The 21,150-nt window shown below is 45.7% G+C and overlaps 1 protein-coding gene across 1 annotated transcript in view; it reads right to left on the bottom strand.

Annotated features, from left to right (window-relative positions):
• Positions 1 to 21,150, bottom strand: part of PLB1 (phospholipase B1) — a 440,448-nt gene that overhangs the window by 229,677 nt on the left and 189,621 nt on the right. The window contains exons 24-26 of the mRNA XM_085610369.1: positions 19,142 to 19,242; positions 3,959 to 4,040; positions 2,344 to 2,448 (exon numbers count right to left, since the gene is read on the bottom strand). Coding sequence (XP_085466495.1) covers positions 2,344 to 2,448; positions 3,959 to 4,040; positions 19,142 to 19,242 — 288 coding nt within the window. The remainder of the gene's footprint in view (positions 1 to 2,343; positions 2,449 to 3,958; positions 4,041 to 19,141; positions 19,243 to 21,150) is intronic.

The following is a 21,150-nucleotide window of genomic DNA, read 5'->3' as shown; positions in this document are numbered from 1 at the left end:
CCGGCACTTAATTGTCAAAACCGGCGCTTGTGACAGTCTGCCACAAGGTGGCGCTGTCTGGCTAATATTGAACTGACCACAACAATAGTCAATTATTAATCCACATTCACATTCACAATACACATTAAAAACGACAATTGCCTGCCGCCTAAGCCAATCTTATAGCTTTGGGGGCCTGGAATAGTCCAAATTGTCACTCTTGTAGGAGTGTGATGGTTAATAGTTGTGCTCTTACTATAATTGGCCGCATTGGCAGGCGCGATGTGTGGTGCAAGCTGCCGTGGACTCCTGGCACTTATTTCTTTACAAATTAAGCACTGCACATATCTAAGCCCCCCGATCATCAATTTTGATGGGAGAGGTATTATTGGAAAGGGGAAAATCTCCCCTTTCCTACGGTCTACCTCCCTAGTGGATCCCTGCTTTGGGATTGCCGCTGCAGGAGGGTGATTCCTAAGAAGGGATCTACCCCCAAGATCCCAGGAATGTCTTTTTTAGGGGGTACACACCCCAGAGAAATGGACTAGAACTCCTGCCCTCCCCTACAACAGTCTTTCTGACAAAGGGGGCAGAACTGATTTTGTTGGGGGACTCCCAATTTCGATTCTTTGAAGCCCAAAATGGCTTTATATAAGGTATCTCCCACATAAAATCTCCTCTGCTTCAATGTAAGTCAATGTGGTAAATCATTTTCCTCAATTTAATTTTTCAAAATGTCCCTCTTACCAGCTTTGAAATGTTTGCATGTATGGAGGTCTTATTATAGACTCTATTGACAAAAAAGGGTCCAGGCAGCTGCCCAGGTATCAGATTAGCCACAGCTCAAAAGAGCCATACGGTCTGTTTGCCTCTCTGAGATTGAGTTGGGGATTTTAGACCCAAATTGTTGCCATGGGGAGCTGTGCCCACTAGAAAAGCATGGAATTGTTGGGGGGAAGCAGCCCACCTGAGCATGTACCCATGCTCCGTCACAACCCTTCGGCACAATAGACTTTCTGCCCCACTTGGTGAACAGATAGAAGGGTTTAATCTCAATCAGCCCCGAGGGGAGGTGGGGCAGAAAGCACCCCACCCCAAAATGGATCATATCGTAATTCTGCCTCCCTCAGGAGCGGATTGGGTGGTTTTATCCCCAATCTTCCCTCCAGGTGAGCAGAAAACCCAACGGACACCAGAGAAAAATATAGTCACCAAACAAATGTGTGGAGGCATCCACCCAAGCATTCAACTGTGCCCCACCCCAAAACAGGCCCAAAAAAGAGAAGGGTCTACCAGCCCACCCCAGGCATCGGGACATTCCCCCACCCCAGAACAGTTGCAATATCCATTTTACCACTTTCTACCTTCCCAGGGCAGATTAGGTTGGTTTACCCCCAGTCTGCCCCCTGGCAAGGCAGAAAGCCCACTGGATACCAGGTAAAAGATAGGCCACAAAACGTTGTAGGGACAGCAACCATGGCATCAAGCCAGGCCAGACGCCAAAATAGACTTGAAAAGCTTCTACCCTCCCCCCCCCCAGGACAGCTTGAGAGGGGTTTCTATCAATCTGTCCTCTCCTGGGGTAGGCAAGGGGGGACAGAAAGCCCATTAGATGCCAGGGGCCCGCCCACGGAGGCAGGGGAATCTTGGTCATGTTCTCAGAGCCTCCCTCGGGCAAAGCAGTAACTCTACAACACGCTATTCCACACCACGATATTCTACATCATACCATGGCACACTATGCACTCCATTCTATGACGCTCTACTCCACTCTCTGGCACTCCACTGTACGACAATCTACTCCACTCTGCGCCGCAACACTCTATGCCACTCAACTCTACGAAAATCTGACACTCACTCTATGACACTCTACTCCACTCTAATCCACTCCACTGTACAACACTCTATTCCACTCTACTCCCCTCTTCTTCACTCTACTTCCTCCACAACACTCCACGACACTCCACTCAAATCCACTTCACTCCACTCTACTCCAGTCTACAGCACTCCACAACTCTCTACGCCACTCCATGACACTCCTCTAAACCACTCCACTCTACGACACTCCACACCACTCTCCTCTATGCCACTAACTTTTAGCCATGCTTAACAGCAGCCACACTTGTGTAAAACATGGCAAAGACACATTGGCAATAGCTCTTGCATAGGCGATGCTTGTTAATACAAAGCTCGGTGCTTACGAACAAAAAAGCCCCCAAAGAATGCTTGTCAATCAATGCGTCTCCTATCTTGCTTTTCGGACTTGTCAGGTTCCATCTTAATTGCTTTACATCACTGTCCCTTCGAGTGGATGTTGGACATACCCTGGACTCTTGGTGTACCTCTTTTTGTCAATGGTTTTACCTTATCTTTTGGAATTGTCACATGCTCCAGGAATGGCTGCACCACTACCGTAAAGTCATCTCTTGTGTCATATCGGCCACTGTCAACCAGCTGTCGAGTTTTCACCTGGGGATGGGGGCAGAAAATAGAATAACTACTTTGTGACAACCAATGTTCATAAAAGCATCTTCAAGCTTGATGCAACATTTCAAATGAAGTTAAAAACTCTTTAAAACAATATCAGCATTGACACTAAACCATTGTCTTGGTTTCAGAACTAAGCTTTGGATGAGGACTAATGCAGGTTGAGGAAACATTTTTGGGGGCGGGGAGTGAAGGGGGAGGTAGAAATTGCAAAAAAGGGGTGCCAACAAAATATTATCTAGTGGAAGAATATAATGAAAAAAAAGTTGTGGCTTTATAAAAAAAATCTGAACATTTTGCTTCATATAGGAAAATGATAAGTGTACTGGTAGCAGGAGCAAGGGGCCAGCCTCCTGGCAAAGTAGAGAGGAGCATTAACGGTGAGTTAGAGAAAGGGCGGTGGACTATCTAAAAGGTTTTAGGATTCAAGGAAGGGCAGCGTTAGGAGGTAGTAAGGGGACGGATGGCAGAGTTAAAGATTGGGAGCGTTAAGGGGCATTTAGGGGAGTTTAGGATACATGGATTGGTGGCATTAAGTGGGGTTGGGGTTTATAGGGTTCACAGATGGGTAGCATAAACGATATTTTAGGGTTCTGGGAAGAATAGTGTTAAGGGGTAGTAAGGACTTTAAGGATCAGGTAAGGGTAGTGCTAAGGAGTAATAATGTTTTTTAGGGTTCAGGTAAGGGTAGTGTTGAGGGGTAATAATGGTTTTTAGAGTTCAGGGAAGGGTAGCAATAAGGCAAATTTGTTGGAATCCACAGGTCTCAGTGGCGGTCATTCAACACTATTCAGGGCGAGGAGACCATCACTCGTTTTCCCTAATTGGTACCGCAATACAAGACATGATGGTCCTGGGGAATGGAAATTGCACAGTGGCCCCTAAGTACAGGGAGAAAGCTCCCTACACGTCGAGCCACGGTTGTTTTTTTTTCTGCAAAGAACAAACTCATGATTTGAGAGTTTTTTCTTGTAAGAAAAATACTTTATACAGAGCAGGTGCATCAAACATGGCGCGCACTCAGGAAAGGATCAGTGCCTTTAATGGACCTGTGTGGAGATCTTCACCAGACATGCGCGGATCTCGAATTTTGGTGGGTGGTCCTTTGCCAGCCAATAGAGGCCATAGCCTCTGTTGACCAGACTGGCCAGTGGGCCAGCTACCTAACCTTAAATGAGGATTCATGTCCTACAATAGACAGGAAGTAAATTTGGCGGGATTTAGGGATCAAATACAGGTGAAATGTTGGTTTTGTAGGGAGCTGCTTACCTAAAGATGAACTTTTTTTTACAATCTGTGGTTTCATACTAAACATCAAGAGATACTAACTCTAGGGGCAACATAGTGGTGGTCTGCATACCAAAGATAGCAATCTGATATAGTTCATTCAATTTATAAACGTCTTTCAGAAACATGCAGCTTGCAGTGTGTGTGCAAAGGTCTCTGGCTTTTTGAGGAAATCATTGTTTTTGAATAGGGCATGTCATTTTACCTGATACTCCTTGTTGTATCTAACCAGAGTCTCAAGGTCTGTGGAGTTCTCAGCTGGATTTACAACACAACCACACAGGCTCCTGATGGGGGTAAAAGACACAGGTCAGAAAAAGTGCAATGGGAGAGAGCCGAACAGCGAGCAAGTCTCAGAGACCAAGGAAACAGCATACCTTCGGTTGTTAAGAGAGGCACCAAGTTCATGTTCACACTGTACATATAAAAAGACATTTAATAAAATAATACTGTTTCTAAAATCGGGTGTAACTACATTAATACATTCAGGAAAGTTATTCTGGAGAGCAAGCAAGACAATCCAATGCCTACAACTTTAGAAATTATTTACCTGTTTAAAATATAAGCCTAAAAGTGAACGAATAAACTGAGCTCTGACAACCCTGCACTAGTAAAGACAATAGTTCTGGCTTTACGTTAGGGGATGTTTTTGGAAATGGTTAGGGGACTGAGTGTGTTGCCAACAGTGGTGTTAGCAAAAATATCCCCTAAATGAAGAAATATCTTGGGCTACAATGTTGTGGAAGCTGAGAGCGGGCCCCTTTACTGAACAAGCCACATTTACAGAGTTAAGCTGTATCCTCAGAGAGTGATATCAAACCTCAAAAGATTACGTTTTTGTTATGTGATGACCCTAAATGGCATACTCAGCAAAATATATCATAATAGATACTTTTGACATTTGGCCAGTATTTTGACTGCATCTATAAGAAAGCCTGTGTGTCCACAATCATTAACTTTGTGAAGAAAAAGCATTTAAGCATGTTATTATGACAGCAAAGTGAAAAAAATTACCACAAAAGGGTGATTAGTGAATAGCACTGTGGCTTCTTGACAGGCTAAGGCATTCAAAAAGTACAAACTGCCTAAAGAAAAAAGGTCAGCAATTAAAATGGCATTTTCAGCAAAGTAATTTCATCAAAGAACTCCCACTGACTCAATTACAAGATACTCACCCCATCACATCTGCAAAGTAAGTGCATGCCTTATCACGAGCAACTAGCGGAAACAGAAATGGGACTATGAAGCCATCCACAGAGTGCAAAGGCCTTGATGGAAAGCCCTTCCAAACAATACTGAACCGCTGAAAATACTTAAAAGCCAATGACTGAAGAGTGCTGACCCAAAGCCCCCTCTCTCTCTCTCTCTCTCTCTCTCTCTCTCTCTCTCTCTCTGTATTTTGTACTGTACTTTTTTGAAGAACTGATAACATGAAGTTGTTCAGACATCTAAAGCTGTCTCTAACTAGACCTAAACATGGCAGTCAGCTTTCTTTGTGAGGATCCAGTCGGAATCCTCCAGATTTAGATTTGAGAACAAGACAGAAGGCAGGGCAGCCCATAAGACTTGTAAGACGACCAATGTGTGCACCGGTCTCATGTTTCAGGATTCAGCACCAGTGCAATCATTAATCCATATGCAGCATTCGCTGTTTCAAGGAAACGCCAATGCTGATTTTTTTTACATGTGTTTCCGGGGTCAGGTGAGTTGGGCACGTGCATTTATTAGGGGTGGAGTCATATACCGCAGAAAGTGTTCAAACATCTGGTCAGGCACAGGTGTGCCTAGATTTCAGTTTTTTTCATTTCAAGTGTATAATGTGTCAATGTGTAACTTTTATGAGAAATGTATGTGCTGTGCATAGATAAGTGTTTACAAGCCCTTATGTGGATCACCTGACACACTTTGTCTTAACCCCTTCAGTGCCCATGACGAGCTGGACTCGTCATGGGCTGCGGTGGCGCTGTGCCCATGACGAGTCCAGCTCGTCATGAACTCCGCCCGCTAATGGAAGGCGCGGCACTGGGCGGGGAAAGGGGCGGGCATGCAAGGGGTTAAGCTGCAACTGCTTTGTGTTTAGTTGACAAGGTTGGGGGTGCAGCAGGTACACGTCTGTGAGCGTTGAACGTGTCTTTGATTGTGCTCTTGTTTTTGCAGTGGGTACTCGTTGAAAGACACCTTGGCTCTGTGTGGGATGGAGGACACATTGAGGGCTGAACCATGCCATGGTGGTCAATGGGTAGAAGGATCCCCTGGTGTTCCTTTAATTGGAAGTGGCCCCTGTGTTCTGATTGGTCCACTGAGAGAGTGATACCAGTTGTTTTATTGGTGGAAAAATAGAAAGATGACCTTTTCTCAACTTCAAACATGCCTTTCTATGGAGTCTGTGAGATGGGAGACCCCTGTGTTTCTAGACTGGGTTAAGCTATTCCTCTTGAGTTATGGCTGTGATACAAGACGGAAGGTATCAATCGAAGGAGTGAGAGGAAATTGAATTTATTACAGTCTTCAACCTGGCTTCCCTGTGCTCTAATAATAAACAAAAAAGGTTACTTGACTGAGAATGTAAAATTGTGTGAAACACAAAAGACAGGTCACTTGAGACTCTTTCTGTAGCATTTTTTACAATCGACTGAGGCCAACAGGAGGCATGGATAAAATACAACCTCGGTTGGGAGTCTCAGAACACTCGCTCTTATGTTATGTTATATATCATTTATAAAGCGCACGTACACTAGGTTGCTGGCGCTGCTCTAAAAATGCCGTTATCCTGAACATTACTCGTATGCCTGTCTAAACAGGCATGTCTTTAAGAGTTTCCTAAATCTCATGAAATCCGCACAGGATCTAATTTCTAAGGGCAGGGAATTCCAATATCTGGGGGCTAACATGGCAAACCTGGTTCCACCGGTACGCTTCAGCCTGGATGATGGAGTGGCCAGGAATTGTAAATGGGCCGATCGCAAAGTGCGAGTAGGGATATATCTTTTGATAATCCTGTCAACAAATTTGGGGCTTCTACCATTCAGAGATTTAAAGATGATACATCCCACCTTGAAGGCACATCTCTGAGTTATAGGGAGCCAGTGTAACTTCCTCAGAAGAGGGGTGATGTTTTGGCGCCTGTTTTTCTGTAGAATCAATCTTGCTGCCTGATTCTGTACCAGTTGCAGTCGGTGGGTGAGGTTAGCTGGAATGCTGAAATATAGAGAGTTGAAGAGTTAAGAACAATGGTTCAAGGATGGCCCAAAAGGGTCCAATAGAAAAGGTGACCCAGGCAGGGTCACTTGTTTTTTAAGATAAGTGAAATCAATTCCGTAGGGAGCAGGAGACAAAGTACGTAAAGGGTCATGTAGGTCAAAAGATAGCAGGTATTTATTTAAACAAAGTCAATTTTAGAATGCTCACAAAATAAGAAAAGCGTGGTGTGAAATAGTGATAGTAGTTTTTAAAAAGACATCGCATTGACAACAATATAGTCGTTGAATTCCATAATTGATCTTTACAAGTTATAAAGAATTCATGTTGTGGGGTGGTCGACGGCGTTTCGAACCCAATTATTGGGGTTCATCTTCAGGACAGTGGTGAGCATGTATTTTGAAGTTAAACTGCCCGTAAAGTTCCTAGAGTCTCCAAAGTGGGAGGCAGGGGCTGCAAAGGTTAATTATTTGAAAACAAGCAGCTTGGCAGTACATAGATCCGCCTGGAGAATGTAATTTTCTTTATTCATCAGCCAGCCCCAACAGCTGCAGGACGTCTCTGACTGCTCGGCCTCAGGCTCCCATTCACTGCCCTGTCGCCCCTCTAAAGAAAATTACATTCTCCAGGCGGAGAACATGAATTCTTTATAACTTGTAAAGATCAATTATGGAATTCAACGACTATATTGTTGTCAATGCGATGTCTTTTTAAAAACTACTATCACTATTTCACACCACGCTTTTCTTATTTTGTGAGCATTCTAAAATTGACTTTGTTTAAATAAATACCTGCTATCTTTTGACCTACATGACCCTTTACGTACTTTGTCTCCTGCTCCCTACGGAATTGATTTCACTTATCTTAAAAAACAAGTGACCCTGCCTGGGTCACCTTTTCTATTGGACCCTTTTGGGCCATCCTTGAACCATTGTTCTTAACTCTTCATTATCACCCCAGGTTCACATATCGGGGTACCCTTGTCTCCTAAAACCCCGAAATATAGAGAGTTGGCATAATCTATGTGCGAAATCACCATAGCTAAAACCACCTGTATCTTGGCTTCCTGTGTGAGGAACCTGCTGATTTTCCGTATTTTCCTCATCTGGAAAAAACAAGTAGAATCCACAGCGCCAATTTGTGTCTTCATTGTAAGGTCGCTGTTAATAATGACCCCCAATGTTTTGGCAGAGGCCGAGGGCGTAGGGGGCTGTCCCAGCTCCTGAGGCCAGAAAAGAGTACTCCAGGGATTCATAGAGCCCCCTGTTAGAATCACCTCCGTCTTATCTGGATTTAACTTCAGGTGATTGCTGTTTATCCAATCACGGATGAACAGCATCATAGCCTGAAATTCGAGAATGGATTCTTGGGTGTTACTGATAAAAAACACGAGTTGGAAATCATCTGCATGATTAAAAGTGTGAACTTTCTTGTCTTTAAGAGCATGAATCAAAGGAAAAAGATAAAGGTTGAACAAATGGGGGGAGAGTGAAGACCCCTGTGGCACACCACAAGTAGTATTCGCCATGGGGGTTGTGAACTGGCCTAGAAGGACTGCTTGAGATCAGTTTTCCAAGAAGGAGCGAATCCATTTAAGAGCTGAGCCATGGATTCCTGCTCCCTCGACACGGTCGACCAGTATATTATGGTTGACCGTGTCGAACGCTGCGGAGAGATCCAGAAGTACCAGGGCCTGTGAAAGACCCCTGTCCGCCTCCCCCGGCAGGGTATCCAGTACCGTCAGAACAACTGACTCTGTGGAATGAGCTGGCCGGAAGCATGCTTGATGGGGGTCCAGCCATTCGGACTGTTCCAAAAAGGAGGATAAACATCTAGCCACATGGGCTTCAAGTACCTTGGCCAAATAAGGCAGAAAAGATATCGGACGGTAGTTAGACAGTACTTCGGGATCTGCCCCAGGCTTTTTCAAAAGGGGGGTGATAATGGCCTCCTTAAAGGTGTCAGGGACACAGCCCTGGGACAGTGATTCATTCAGGAGAGATAAAGCTGGACCAGGGAGGGTGGAAAAGACCTCTCTCAGGATCCAAGGGGGACAATAGTCTCTAGGGGAGCCTGATTTGACTTTTGTCAACAAGTCTAGGAAGGCAATATCACTTATTGTTGGGAACTGGTTCAAGGAGTATGGATTTGTAGGTACCATTACACATACTGGACTCTGACATGTGGGAATGCTGGCCTTGATGACTTTTATTTTATCAATAAAAAAATGATTTAGGGCGTCACATAGTGGCTGAGAGGGCGTAGGTTTTAATATCACTCTGTCGGGGTTGGATAATTCGTTCACTATTGAAAAGATATCTTTAGTCCGATTTGTGGAAGTTGTAAATTTAGAGGAGAAGTAAGCAATCTTTGAGGTCTGGATAGCTTTTTTATATTTTCCTAATGCGGCCAAATAAGTCTCTTAGTACGTTCTCCAGGTGTTGAGCCTTATCTCTCCTCTTTTTTTAGTCATAACAAATTGTTTTATCTTATTAGATTCAGGTTTGGTATCTCGCATCTTTTGGTCTCTTACCCCCTCAAGGTTTATTGTGATGCCAAACTGGATGTGTGCCCTTGCGATTCCAAGTCCATTCAGAGCCCGCTCCATTTCTTTCTCTTTGGTTAACTTTACATTAAGCCAAGGTGGGATTTTATCATTCCTCTCCTAGCGTTTTTAAACATTAGAAAGTGTCAGCCAGCCTTATAACATCTCCAGCTTTTATATGATGAATTCACTTGTTTAATGATTTATAGATACATCTCTTCAGCTGTTCGCTTGCGTGATATTGTTGGAAAATGATTTTATCTGTTTTAACGATCCATCTTTGGATCCTATTGCCCATGGGACAGGTTTGCTATGAACTTATTTCATCCTGTCCCCAGTTCATGCTGCTATTTTGTAGAAATGTTAATTTATTGATTACTACTATGACATCCTGATTATGAATTACCACCGTTGCGAAACACACTATCTATTCGTTTGTATTACATTTTCAAACTTATGTTTTAAATGTTTTTATGATGTATTCTTTTATGGCTGTAAGTCAGCCGAACAAAGATATTTTGACTGACTGACAACCTCGGTTTAGCATAGGTAATTTCAATTAAAGGGGCTTGCGGCAGCAGACTCGAGATGCCAATCTCTTGGTATAACATTCTGTATCTATGTTCTAGTTCCCTTCTAAGAGACCCAAGGTGTTGTACCATTAGAGACAACTCCCCCCCCACCAAAAATACAAGTGCATCTGCCCTAAGAAAAGCCAACCCTGAAGATCTGCCCGGGTCGTAGTAAGCCCTCTTTTGTGTCACACACAATTTCTGATCTAGCAGCCTTTTCTTGTTTATTTGCGACTTCTGGATTGTGTGGTCCACATGATGCTATAGATGGGCTATGAGATATCTCTTGATGAATAATATAATTAATGTTAATTTTGTAAGAGTTTCACATGTAGCAAGATACCAATGTTCTGTATGAGGTTTTTATCTCCTTTGTGGTTTGTGAGGTAAATGTTTGAGTGTTATTGAATTTCATGTCCATTTGATTTGGGAATGAAGGGAGGTGTGCTGGATCTTGCCCGTTGAGTTGTGTTTATTTATGTTGGTGTGCTGTGTAAGGAGATAGGTGTGTGGTATCCTTGTGTGCATGTCTGTGTGAGTGATGATTTGGTGAGATGATGGTGAGAAATGCTGTTGAATGATGCTGTGAGCTCTGGAGCTGCTGCCAGGCAGATGTACACTTGGAGAGTGACTTTGCCGTATCCAGGTGCGGAATCTTTTGAAACTCTAATTTGTCTGCTGCAGTTTTAATCAGGAAGACACTGTTTTACTGCTTCTGTCCGATAATGTTCAAGCATGATCACTGCCCAAGTTAGATGTGCCAGAGACATTAAATATTCCACTGTTGTCAGAACAGTATGAGCCAACATGTGTGGTCTCCAACTTCAACACTTTACAGAGAAATATTAATAGGTCAGGGCTGCCCTTGCTCACCAATTCTTTTCGCTTTATATATAGACCCGTTAATTCAAAGACTGCTAGGTTGTGATAATATTAGACCAATATTTAGTAATGGATTCGAGACCAAGCTTTTGGCCTATGCCGACGATCTGGCGATAATAACCCCCGAACCAGGCTGGGATATGAGTAGTATTAGAGAGATCGCTAGCGAATTTGGACAATGCTCTGGTTATTTGTTAAATGAAAGCAAGACCCAGATAGTCTGCACTAGTAATATCGTAATGAATGATGAAAGGTGCACTGAATCTGCAGTATATCTGGGGGTTAGAGTGAGCCCTGTACCTGAAGCAATTATAAAAGATAACTTTGCTCCGTTATTATCAACTATTACGGTGGATCTAAAAAGAATAGATGCTCTACATCTGCCTATAATAGGGAGAGTGAATGTATTGAAGATGACTATGCTCCCCAAAATATTATATCTCTTTCGCTCCATTCCCTATATGATTGATGAAGGATTAATGAAATTAATAGAGGCATCATTCATGAACTTCATATGGCAGTATGGTAAAATAAGACGATCCATGAAATATCTTTCTCAGCCTCAGGCGAAGGGCGGACTGGCTATCCCTAACATTAGATTTTATCAATGGGATTGTTTAATTAGCCAAATGGCAATATTATTTGAGCCTGCCAAAAATCAGACAGATAACGCATATGGCAATCATGTTTTGCCATCTATATTTGAACTAATGCTGGGTAGGGAAGCCAAAGGGCTTCTGTTGCGGAGAACGGATAGAAGATATTTAAAAAAATCGCGATACAAATTAATGGATAGTGCCTGGAAGGTTTGGAAGCTGTTCCAAGGAACAATTGGAGTCCCTAAAATAAACTATTATACCCCCCTTTGGAACTCAAGCTTATTTCCTCAATTTAGTTATGATAGATTGGGGAGAATATGGGAACAGCAAGGAGTTATAAGAATAGGGGATATCTGGGAAGGTGGACAAATGCTAGACTTTGGTACTATCCAACAGAAATTTGGTATACAAGACAATCAAAGTTTTAAATATATACAAATACGTAATACTTTAATGGGTATCAGACCCCGGATCTGTCCAGGTGGTAGAATTAATATGTTTGACTATTTATTAGGCGGGAGGATAAAAATAAAATTGGTATATAATACCCTTTTATTAAGTCTACAAGATGATATAGAAAAAGTTGAAGCTTCCTGGATGTTGAAACTAAGCGATCCAGATGTCGATGTGGATAAAGCATTGCAAATGGCAGGGAAAATTTTTCGCTCCACAAATTTAAAGTCACAACATTATAAAACTGTATTTAACTTATATTATACACCGGCCAAATTATATGAGTGGAATAAGAGGGATGACGATAAATGACCAAGGTGTCTGGAAGGGCCTGCTAATCTGATACATATGTTTCATCAATGCAATAAACTGAGCACAATTCGTGAAGAGATTGAAAAGTTTTGGGAGGGGCTGCTAGGTAGAAAGGTCAACCTATCACCAACCCTAATGATAACAGGTATTGACAGCAACTTGGGGCTGAAGATGGAGGAGGAAGCCTTTGTGTTTCTATGTTTGGCTGTTTTGCGTATAATGCTAGCGGGAAGCTGGAAAGACGCCTTGGCCCCCACGTTTCAGCTGTGGTTGTCTAGACTCCTGGGGATACATAATATAGAATCTGCTTTATATAGTCGGAGAGGAAGGAAGATGAGGGAGTTGGGGCTGGAAGTATGGGCTCCCCTTAAGATGTGGAGGAACTCCCAGCGGTAAGGCAGAGCTGTATTCAGATTTTTTTTTTTTTTTTTTTTTTTTTGAAAACCTTTATTGACATTTCAATCAAGAACAAATATGGGCCTACAACCCCCCGGGGCCGGCCGCTAAACAATCAGAGCAATAACGATCAAACGTAAACACAGGCAGCGCTTCGGGGAGCAGAATCTTCATGCTAATACTGTGAACAGCGCAGGTAGGGCAACAGGAGAAAAAGGTTTTCATTTTATAATGGAACAAGACAGAAGGATCAGGTGCCAAACAATTTCCCAACAGCGATAAAAGGTATGCAGAGTAGTAGACGTCAACAATATACAGCAATCTATTAGATCAATGGCGCAGGCACAAAAACGTCAGGATGGGGAAGAATATCATAAACAGTTGCACCTGCAGTACCCCGCCCAAACTCCCAGAGAACACCCCGGAAATTGTGGCACACATGGAACGGCAACGAATAATAACAAAGGAGGCGTATCACGCTGATCCCAGAAAAGGAAAAACAAGAAGAATCAGAGAAGAAAAAGGAGGCCATGGAAAAAGAGAAGAAAGACTAGAGAATCCCCTCCCCCAACCCCCCACCCTGCACCTCTGCAGATGAGTACGGCCCCCCCCCCCCCCCAGCAGTGTGCCTGTCGCCCTGGAACCAGACCCGAAATATAGGAGAATAGGGAAAAAGAAGTAGGAAAAGAACCCCACCAGACGGGGGGTAGAGAGAGCATTAATAAACTGGAGGAGGGCCTTCAAAACATACCCCCGGCTCCTCCCGCCCGCACGGTAAGTATCCCCCAAAGTGAACAATAAACAGCACCAAATCGATCGTATCAAAAAAGAGTCGGAGCATTATGCACCTGTTATGCTATTAGCTATTCCAGGGGAGCACGCAACCCCTGAGCCCGCCCGTCCACTAGATGACCACCCCTGAAGGATCAGCCTTATCCCTGACCAGTCTTTGTAATTCTGCCCATGCCTACCCCTCGACCCAGCGCCATAGCCGATGTTTCAAGGTAGAGGAGTGTCCAAAAACGACCGAGAAGCGACGCACACAGGTGGGGTGGAAGTCTCTGAGCACAAACACAGTCCGCAGCATGGAGGGACAGGCTTCCCAGTGCTGCCCCAGGATCTGCACAGCACTCAAGGTCCAGGAAGGCAGAGGCAGCCAAAGCAGACAATTGTTGCTGGAATTGTCCCTGGGTCGCCGGAGGCCACGTACGGGACGAGGCCACCACCTCCCACTCAGGTCCAATGCCTCCGGGACAGATCAGGCCCTCAGCTGGCCGGGCACACGGTAGCATACTGTCAGGAGTGTACAGCTGTGCACTAACCTCAGGGGTGGCCGCCACAGTGTCCTCCTGTGCGCCGTGTGGGTAGTCTCTGTGTACGTGAGGACAGGCGGGCCGCCACTGTCCCAACGCTGACGCCACATCGTCGAGCTTACTCCCCAAGACCCCGACACCATGAACCAAGGAGGAGTGAAGAGTACCAAGGGCCTCGAGGAGGTCGCCGTACCCCAGCACAGCTCTCTGCGATCGCTCCGCCACACTCCCAAAAGTCACACACTCACAAGCTCGCTGCAACCCAGCGGACAGGATGGTAGGCTTCATCGCAACAAGAGGGCCGCCAAGTATGCCTGACCCGCACCGGGGCCGGGACCCAGGGACAAGCGCCTCAAGGTCCACGTCGCTGGAGACCGGGTTCCGGGGGCAGGCGAAAAGTTATCTGTTGTGTGGTCACGGGCAACAGTCGTCCCCACCACGGATCAGCTCCCGCGAAAAACCGGGAGCGGCCCGCAGGGATCAGGGCAAGATGCGGGCGGCGTCTGGGCAGCTCACCATCAAAGGCAGGGGCAGTCACCGGAGGATCTGAGAAGTGCACCCCCGGGCGTGCCCTCGGTCCGCTACGCTTGACAGTAGAAACGACCACGACAAAATGTAGGCCAAGTGTGGCACCGCTCCGGTGGACCGCCTCCACCCAGTCACCACAGGCCGCTGTTGTTGAACTGCCACCTGGCCATGTCGTCCACTCGAGGTCCCGGCTCCAGGGCCGCAAGGGCCGCTAAGTTCAAATGCACATTTCTCCGGCGATACCGCAGCCAGAAACCTCGGAATCACACGATCGGGTGCCACTCTCCTTCAGAAACACAACCGCGTAGCACAGGCTGAGGATCTCGTACAGGATATCCGTGCGGGATGCGGAGGTTCACGGAGCCGGGAGTCTACGCTGCCGTCCCGGTCGCCATCTTGGCTCCTCCCCGTATTCAGATTTTTTAAATATTTCAAATATTTATTAATGAACTGCTTTCTAAATGTATGTATTTTTGTATTTTACATATAATTGGATTAAGTAACACCTGATTTTGTACTTTGTATTATCTATGACCAATAATGTAAAAGCCTAGTTATGTTAGATTTTCTATTATATAATGTATTTATTGCTATCATACCAGGTATTTAATAAAAAATAAAAAAAAAGAAATATCAATAGGTGATCTGGAAGTATGCTGAAGAATAAAAAACAGGAAAAAAAAATTCTACACCACATAATTGTGAGCACCCTTAAAGTGAGAACAAATTAATTTGGTACAAAAAATAACTTGGAGCCGGGCGGTTACTTTTCACAACTCTGCAAATCAAATATATGTCTCTCTTTCAGCCAAAACTAGAAGTCATTGCTGAATCTGGTAGTCTAGTTTATTCCAGCTCTCATTTCAGCCTTTGAAAGGTATATTGCTATTTTATCACCCAATTTATTTTATATTTTTGATTTCAACATCTAGAGAGTTGGCACCCAGGTCACACTCCCGAGCTGTATCCCACCCAGGCATGTCAGAAGCTTTTGTGGGCCAAAGGCATCCACCTCCATGCTACAATGCTCATTCGGGCTCACGCTGAAGACAATGAAGTCAATCCACTCCGGGGCCCCCACGGACCCCTGCCCCCACCACATCTTCAACAGAGCCGCCAATATCATCGCACCTATGCTTCTCCACACCATCCACCACTCCCTCGCGAACGCCTCCTTCCCAGACACCTGGAAGCACGCCGAGATCAACCCACTCCTGAAGAAGCCCTCAGCGGACCCCATAGACCTCAAAAACTACAGACCCATCTCCCTGCTCCCGTTTCCAGCGAAAGTCTTCGAGAAAGCCATCAACAGCCAACTAGCCACCTTCATCGAAGAGCACAACATCCTCGACCCCTCCGAATCCGGCTTCAGAAAAAAACACAGCACAAAAACTACCCTCCTTGCCGCTACAGACAACATCCACTCCCTCCTGGACAGAGGAGAGACAGTAGCCCTCATCCTCCTCAACCTCTCAGCGGCCTTCAACACAGTCTCTCACCGCAACCTAACACGTAGACTTCATGATGCAGGGATCTGGGGCAAGGCCCTCGACTGGATCTACTCCTTCCTCTCCGGCAGAATGCAGCGGGTCAGACTCCCTCCTTTCCTCTCGGACCCTACACCAACCACCTACGGAGTCCCCCAGGGATCCTCCCTCAGCCCCACGCTGTTCAACGTCTACATGGCTCCGCTCGCCCCCATCGTCAGAACACACGGACTCAACATTGTCTCATACGCAGACGACACCCAACTCATCCTCTCCCTATCCAACGAAGCCAAAGCAGCCAAGCACAACTTTTATGAAGGCATGGAAGCAGTCGCCAAATGGATGAAAAGCAGCTGCCTAAAACTCAACACTGACAAAACAGAGGTACTCATCATGGGCCCCCACTTCAATGCCTGGAACGACACCTGGTGGCCCCCTGCCCTCGGAAACCTGCCCACCCCCACGGACCACGCATGCATCCTCGGAATCATCCTGGACTCCAAACTCAAAATGGACCGCCAAATGAACTCCGTCGCATCCTCCTGCTTCCACACCCTCCGCCTCCTACGCAAGACTTTCAAATGAATCCCCCTCGAGCACAGAAAGATCGTCATTCACGCCCTCGTCACCAGCAGACTTGGCTACGGCAACGCACTCTACGCCGGAATAAACAAAAACCTTACCCGCAAGCTACAAAACAGCCAGAGCGCCGCCGCAAGACTGGTCTTCAACCTGCCAAGACACTGCCACATCTTCCAGCACCTGCGCACACTCCACTGGCTCCCCATCGAGGCTAGAATCACCTTCAAGATTCTTATCCACGCACACAAAGCCCTCCACAACACCGGACCTGAATACCTGAACAGCCGACTCAAATTCCACGCACCCTACAGGACAGTATGATCAGCCCAGCTTTCCTACACCGTGGTCCCCCGCACCAGGAAGTCCAGATCGGGAGGCCGCTTCTTCTCCTTCCTCACGGCCAGAGCCTGGAACACCCTACCGCTCCACCCTTAGACAGACAACATCACTCCCCATCTTCACAAAAAATCCCAAAACATGGCTCTTCGACAGACTTCCTCCTTGATGGACTGGAACTTGCACCTCCCCTCCTCCCCAGCGCCTTGAGACCCTCACGAGGGAGTACTCACTCTCTACAAACACATGATTGATTGATTTGATTGATTGACCTGTCAGTCTCCTCCCTAAAGTTTACTCTTGTAAGTATATATACATGCAGCGTCCAAGTTAAAAAGACTCTTCAGCCGTGTACTAGTTTCCTTTTCTGAATTTACACTGTTACATCCTCTGTTTTAAAGTGCCCTTTTCTGGACATTAAATGGACTTTTGAGTTATCAGAGGAGATCATGTAATTAGTGCAATCTAAGGGCAAAGTGTTTTTCCGTGGAGGCCTGAATAGATAACCCATTGAACTGCACCCTGCAGACGTCAATTTCTTGGTCTGCCATTGTCACCACCAGCTTGGTCTGCCGTGGTCACCACCAACTTGGTCTGCCATCTTCACCACCAGCTTGGTCTGCCACAGTCACCACCAGCTTGGTCTGCCATCGTCACCACCAGCTTGGTCTGCATCGGTCACCACCAGCCTGGTCTGCTGTGGGCACAACCAGCCTGGTCTGCCACGGTCACCACCAGCTTGGTCTGCCATGGTCACCACCAGCCTGATCTGCCGTGGTCACCACCAGCGTGGTCTGCCATGCTCACCACCAGTCTGATCTGCCGTGGTCACCACCAGCCTGGTCTGCCATGGTCTCCAACAAAGTGGTCTGCCATGGTCACCATCAGCGTGATCTGCTACGGTCACCACCAACTTGGTCTGCCATGGTCACCATCAGCCTGGTCACCTGCAGTCACCACGAGCTTCTTATGCTGTGCTCACCAGCAGCGACCAGCATCTACACTGACACAGGCACAGCTCTGTTTTCCTAAGTTAAGCATGAGCTGTGTTTTATTTAACTAAACAACTGAGGTATTTATTTAAAAACCCAGCCTACTGGGGATCTTCAAATGCATTAGTGATGGCAGATGGTCACAAGCCAATGTACGAGACACACAAGCTTTAGTGAGAACTGCAGTTATTATTGCCTTTGAACTCTTCCTTTGCTTCTGGCAAAATTAATGATTGAGTTTTGATAATTTATGTCTTTTTGCACTTATGATAGTGATCAAATATTAAAGACACTTTCCAGGAACTTTTGGCTACACAAGAATTTATTAGTGTTATTTGTTGTCGCTTTTATCCCTCTAAGCATGAAATGGAACTTAGGCTCAGCTGGAATAAACCAAAGGAAAATAAGGGCAGGAGATATCTTTAAAGAGATGGTAAAGGATAACTTATGGGAATGGTTACTGTAAAGTTAGATGCAAGGGGTAGGTTAAGATTAGGCTAGACCAGGGCAAGGACTAGGTCTGGGAAAGGGTAAGGATGATGGTAAGCAATGTGTATAGTGTTAAAGTAGAGGGTGTTCAATAGGAAAAGATCAAAGTTAGATTTAGGGGGAAGGATAGGTTTAGTAGCAGAGTAAGATATAGGTTTAAGATAAAGGTCTGTGTAAGGAAATGGTCTAGGGTTATGATAAGGATAACATTTATGGATGGGTTCAGACTTAGGGTACATATATGGGTAAGGTTTAGGTGAGGCATATGTTTAGGGTTACAATAAAGGAAAGGAAAAGTTTAGGATAAAGTAAAGGGATAGCTTTAGGGCTCAGGCTAAGGTCAGAGTGACAACCTGGGAGGTCAGACCCGGCAAAGTAGGAAAATTCTAAAGTATTTTGTGTGTTAATCTAGAAATGCATGTTAAACCTATTGCTTTTTGATCAATTTATCCATTTTGTCTTTCAGAAAATACTCAATTTGTGGGCCTATTTAAAAAATGTTATTGACAAAAGAACCCCCCACTCCACAAACACCCACAAACTCCTTTGGAGACGTGTCCTTGCTTGCTCGCTCAAACAAATACCGGTTTGGTCTTAATCTCCATCAGTTTAAAGTTCACCAGCTGCAACTACCCACTCACTCATTCTCACTCAACCAAGCCCTATAGCAGTGAAGCAAAGACATGTTATGTTGCGAGTCCTACCTCATGAGAGCCCTTGGGCACGAAACCCTGTTCTCCTGGTACAATTCCCGAAGAGTTGGTATCTGAAGCACGCTCACCAGATTTACAAACATCCGAGGAACCTACAAGGACAGACAACAAGTGACTGCATGCCAGGTGAAGTTGTGCAAAGCATGCTCACAACCTGCCCAATGTTTGTAGCAAAAGTCAACAACTGATATTGCAAATATACAGGAGTGGAGCTGCCATTTTTTTCCTGAAATTTTATAAAGGGCAAGCTCGATACGAAAATATTGGATCGCTTTACATGAGCACCAGTTACATTACACAAGGACACATTCATTTTTTTAGGCACAGGGAAATCAAGTAATTTGCCCAGAATCAAAGAATGTTGAGCCGACACCGAGACTCAAACCTGGTTCCCAAGCTGCAAAGTCAGCAGCTCTGGCCGTTACGCCACAAAATGGTGCAGCTTGATTTTACATTAAACCCACAAGTACTGCTGCAAACATATGTACATTTGTGTTATACCGGGCAAGGATCAACTCAAACAACTCCTAAAAAAACTTCTTAATTTCTTGCAATTGCACAATCTGAAAGGATTGATGATAAGGTCAATGGTCACAATTGTTTTGTAATGATGCCCAATAGCATACTGAGTGTGTCAGAAAACTGAATTCCTAGGGATGTTTTACACTATGACCACTGGGGGCACGGCCAAAGTGTGCCCTTGCCCTCTACACCCCGGGGGCACTTTGGTATTACATAGGGGGCCACAGATGCTAGGGTAGCCCCTTCTGTAAAACAGATTGAATCAGTGCTACACATGCAATGGTGCAATTTCAAGTGGGCATGCATGGCCCATGCAAATCAGGAAGCACTGTGCCTCTGTACTTGTGCCATATTACAAAATGTGTGCCACAGAGAGGTGGGACGTGAGACCCCCCCCCCCTCCCCCCTGATCCAGGCAGCTGCAGGGGCATGCATGGAGGGAATCTCTGCCCTCTATTCAAATGCAGCCCATGTTGCCACCTGCAAAGTGAAAGCCAGGCCGGTGGCTTTAAAAAGACAGTCCTTCTTTCACTAACACACTGTTGCCAGTGCTGGCAAAACATTAGCCCACTGCTTTGGGAACAGCCCATTCGTTCTGATATGACACATTTTCCCAATCTTCTTCAGGTGCACAGACTTAAGTGTACACTGAGGTGCAGAGTGTGCCATATACACAATTCGACCCTTGTTGTTTTGGTTAGGACTTGTACAGTATTCTGCATCCTGATGAGGTACTTCACTTCTCAAAATGTGGCTTTGGAGACAGTTGCAGCGGGGATGGTGGGAGGATAAAAAAATAAAAAAGATCACCTACCTGATTACTGCCACAGCTTCTCCTTCATCCTCTCCCCTAAGCCAATCACAACGCTGCTGTCACCAGCATGAGCACACCCGGTTTGGCCACTCAGACAGTGCCTGGGAGCCTTGGGCGTGGTCTCCACCCAGCTGTGCAACATAGACAAGTGGAAAAATGCTAACTGCGAATGACTGCTTGGCCGGCCGAAGATGGCCGGCCAAACTGTCATGCGCACTTATGGTGCATACATATCTCCTCCTCCCTGTGACCCCAGCCCCGCCCTAACCTGGCTTCGTAGCCTGCACTAAAAATAAAATGATATTAAAGCTGTGTTATTATCCTTTTATTTGTCCTTTTACACTGCTCTGAAAGCAGTGGAGCGATGCTTCTTCGCCTTAGCGGACGAGCCGCCTCCAGGGCCGACAGGCTTTAGTGGGTGTCGAGCATTGCCCCGGGAGTCTGGAAGGGTGGGGACCATTTTTCCGCAGCGGGTGCTGGTTTTGTTACTGGGGGCCGGTTTTGCTGCGGCGCTGCAATATTGGCCCCCAGTAACAAAAGCAGCAGTGCACACTGGCGCATCCCCGCAGTCCCCCCGACCCCCTTCCTGCCCTGGGCTGGTCCGCCACATCGCCAGGGCTGCTTTAGGTTTCTAGTCAGGCCCGTCGCAGCCACTGCTCGGAGA

Source organism: Triturus cristatus, chromosome 6 (genome assembly GCF_964204655.1).
Source record: "Triturus cristatus chromosome 6, aTriCri1.1, whole genome shotgun sequence".
NCBI classification, from domain to species: Eukaryota; Metazoa; Chordata; class Amphibia; order Caudata; family Salamandridae; genus Triturus; species Triturus cristatus.
This window is presented reverse-complemented; position numbering and strand designations above follow the sequence as displayed.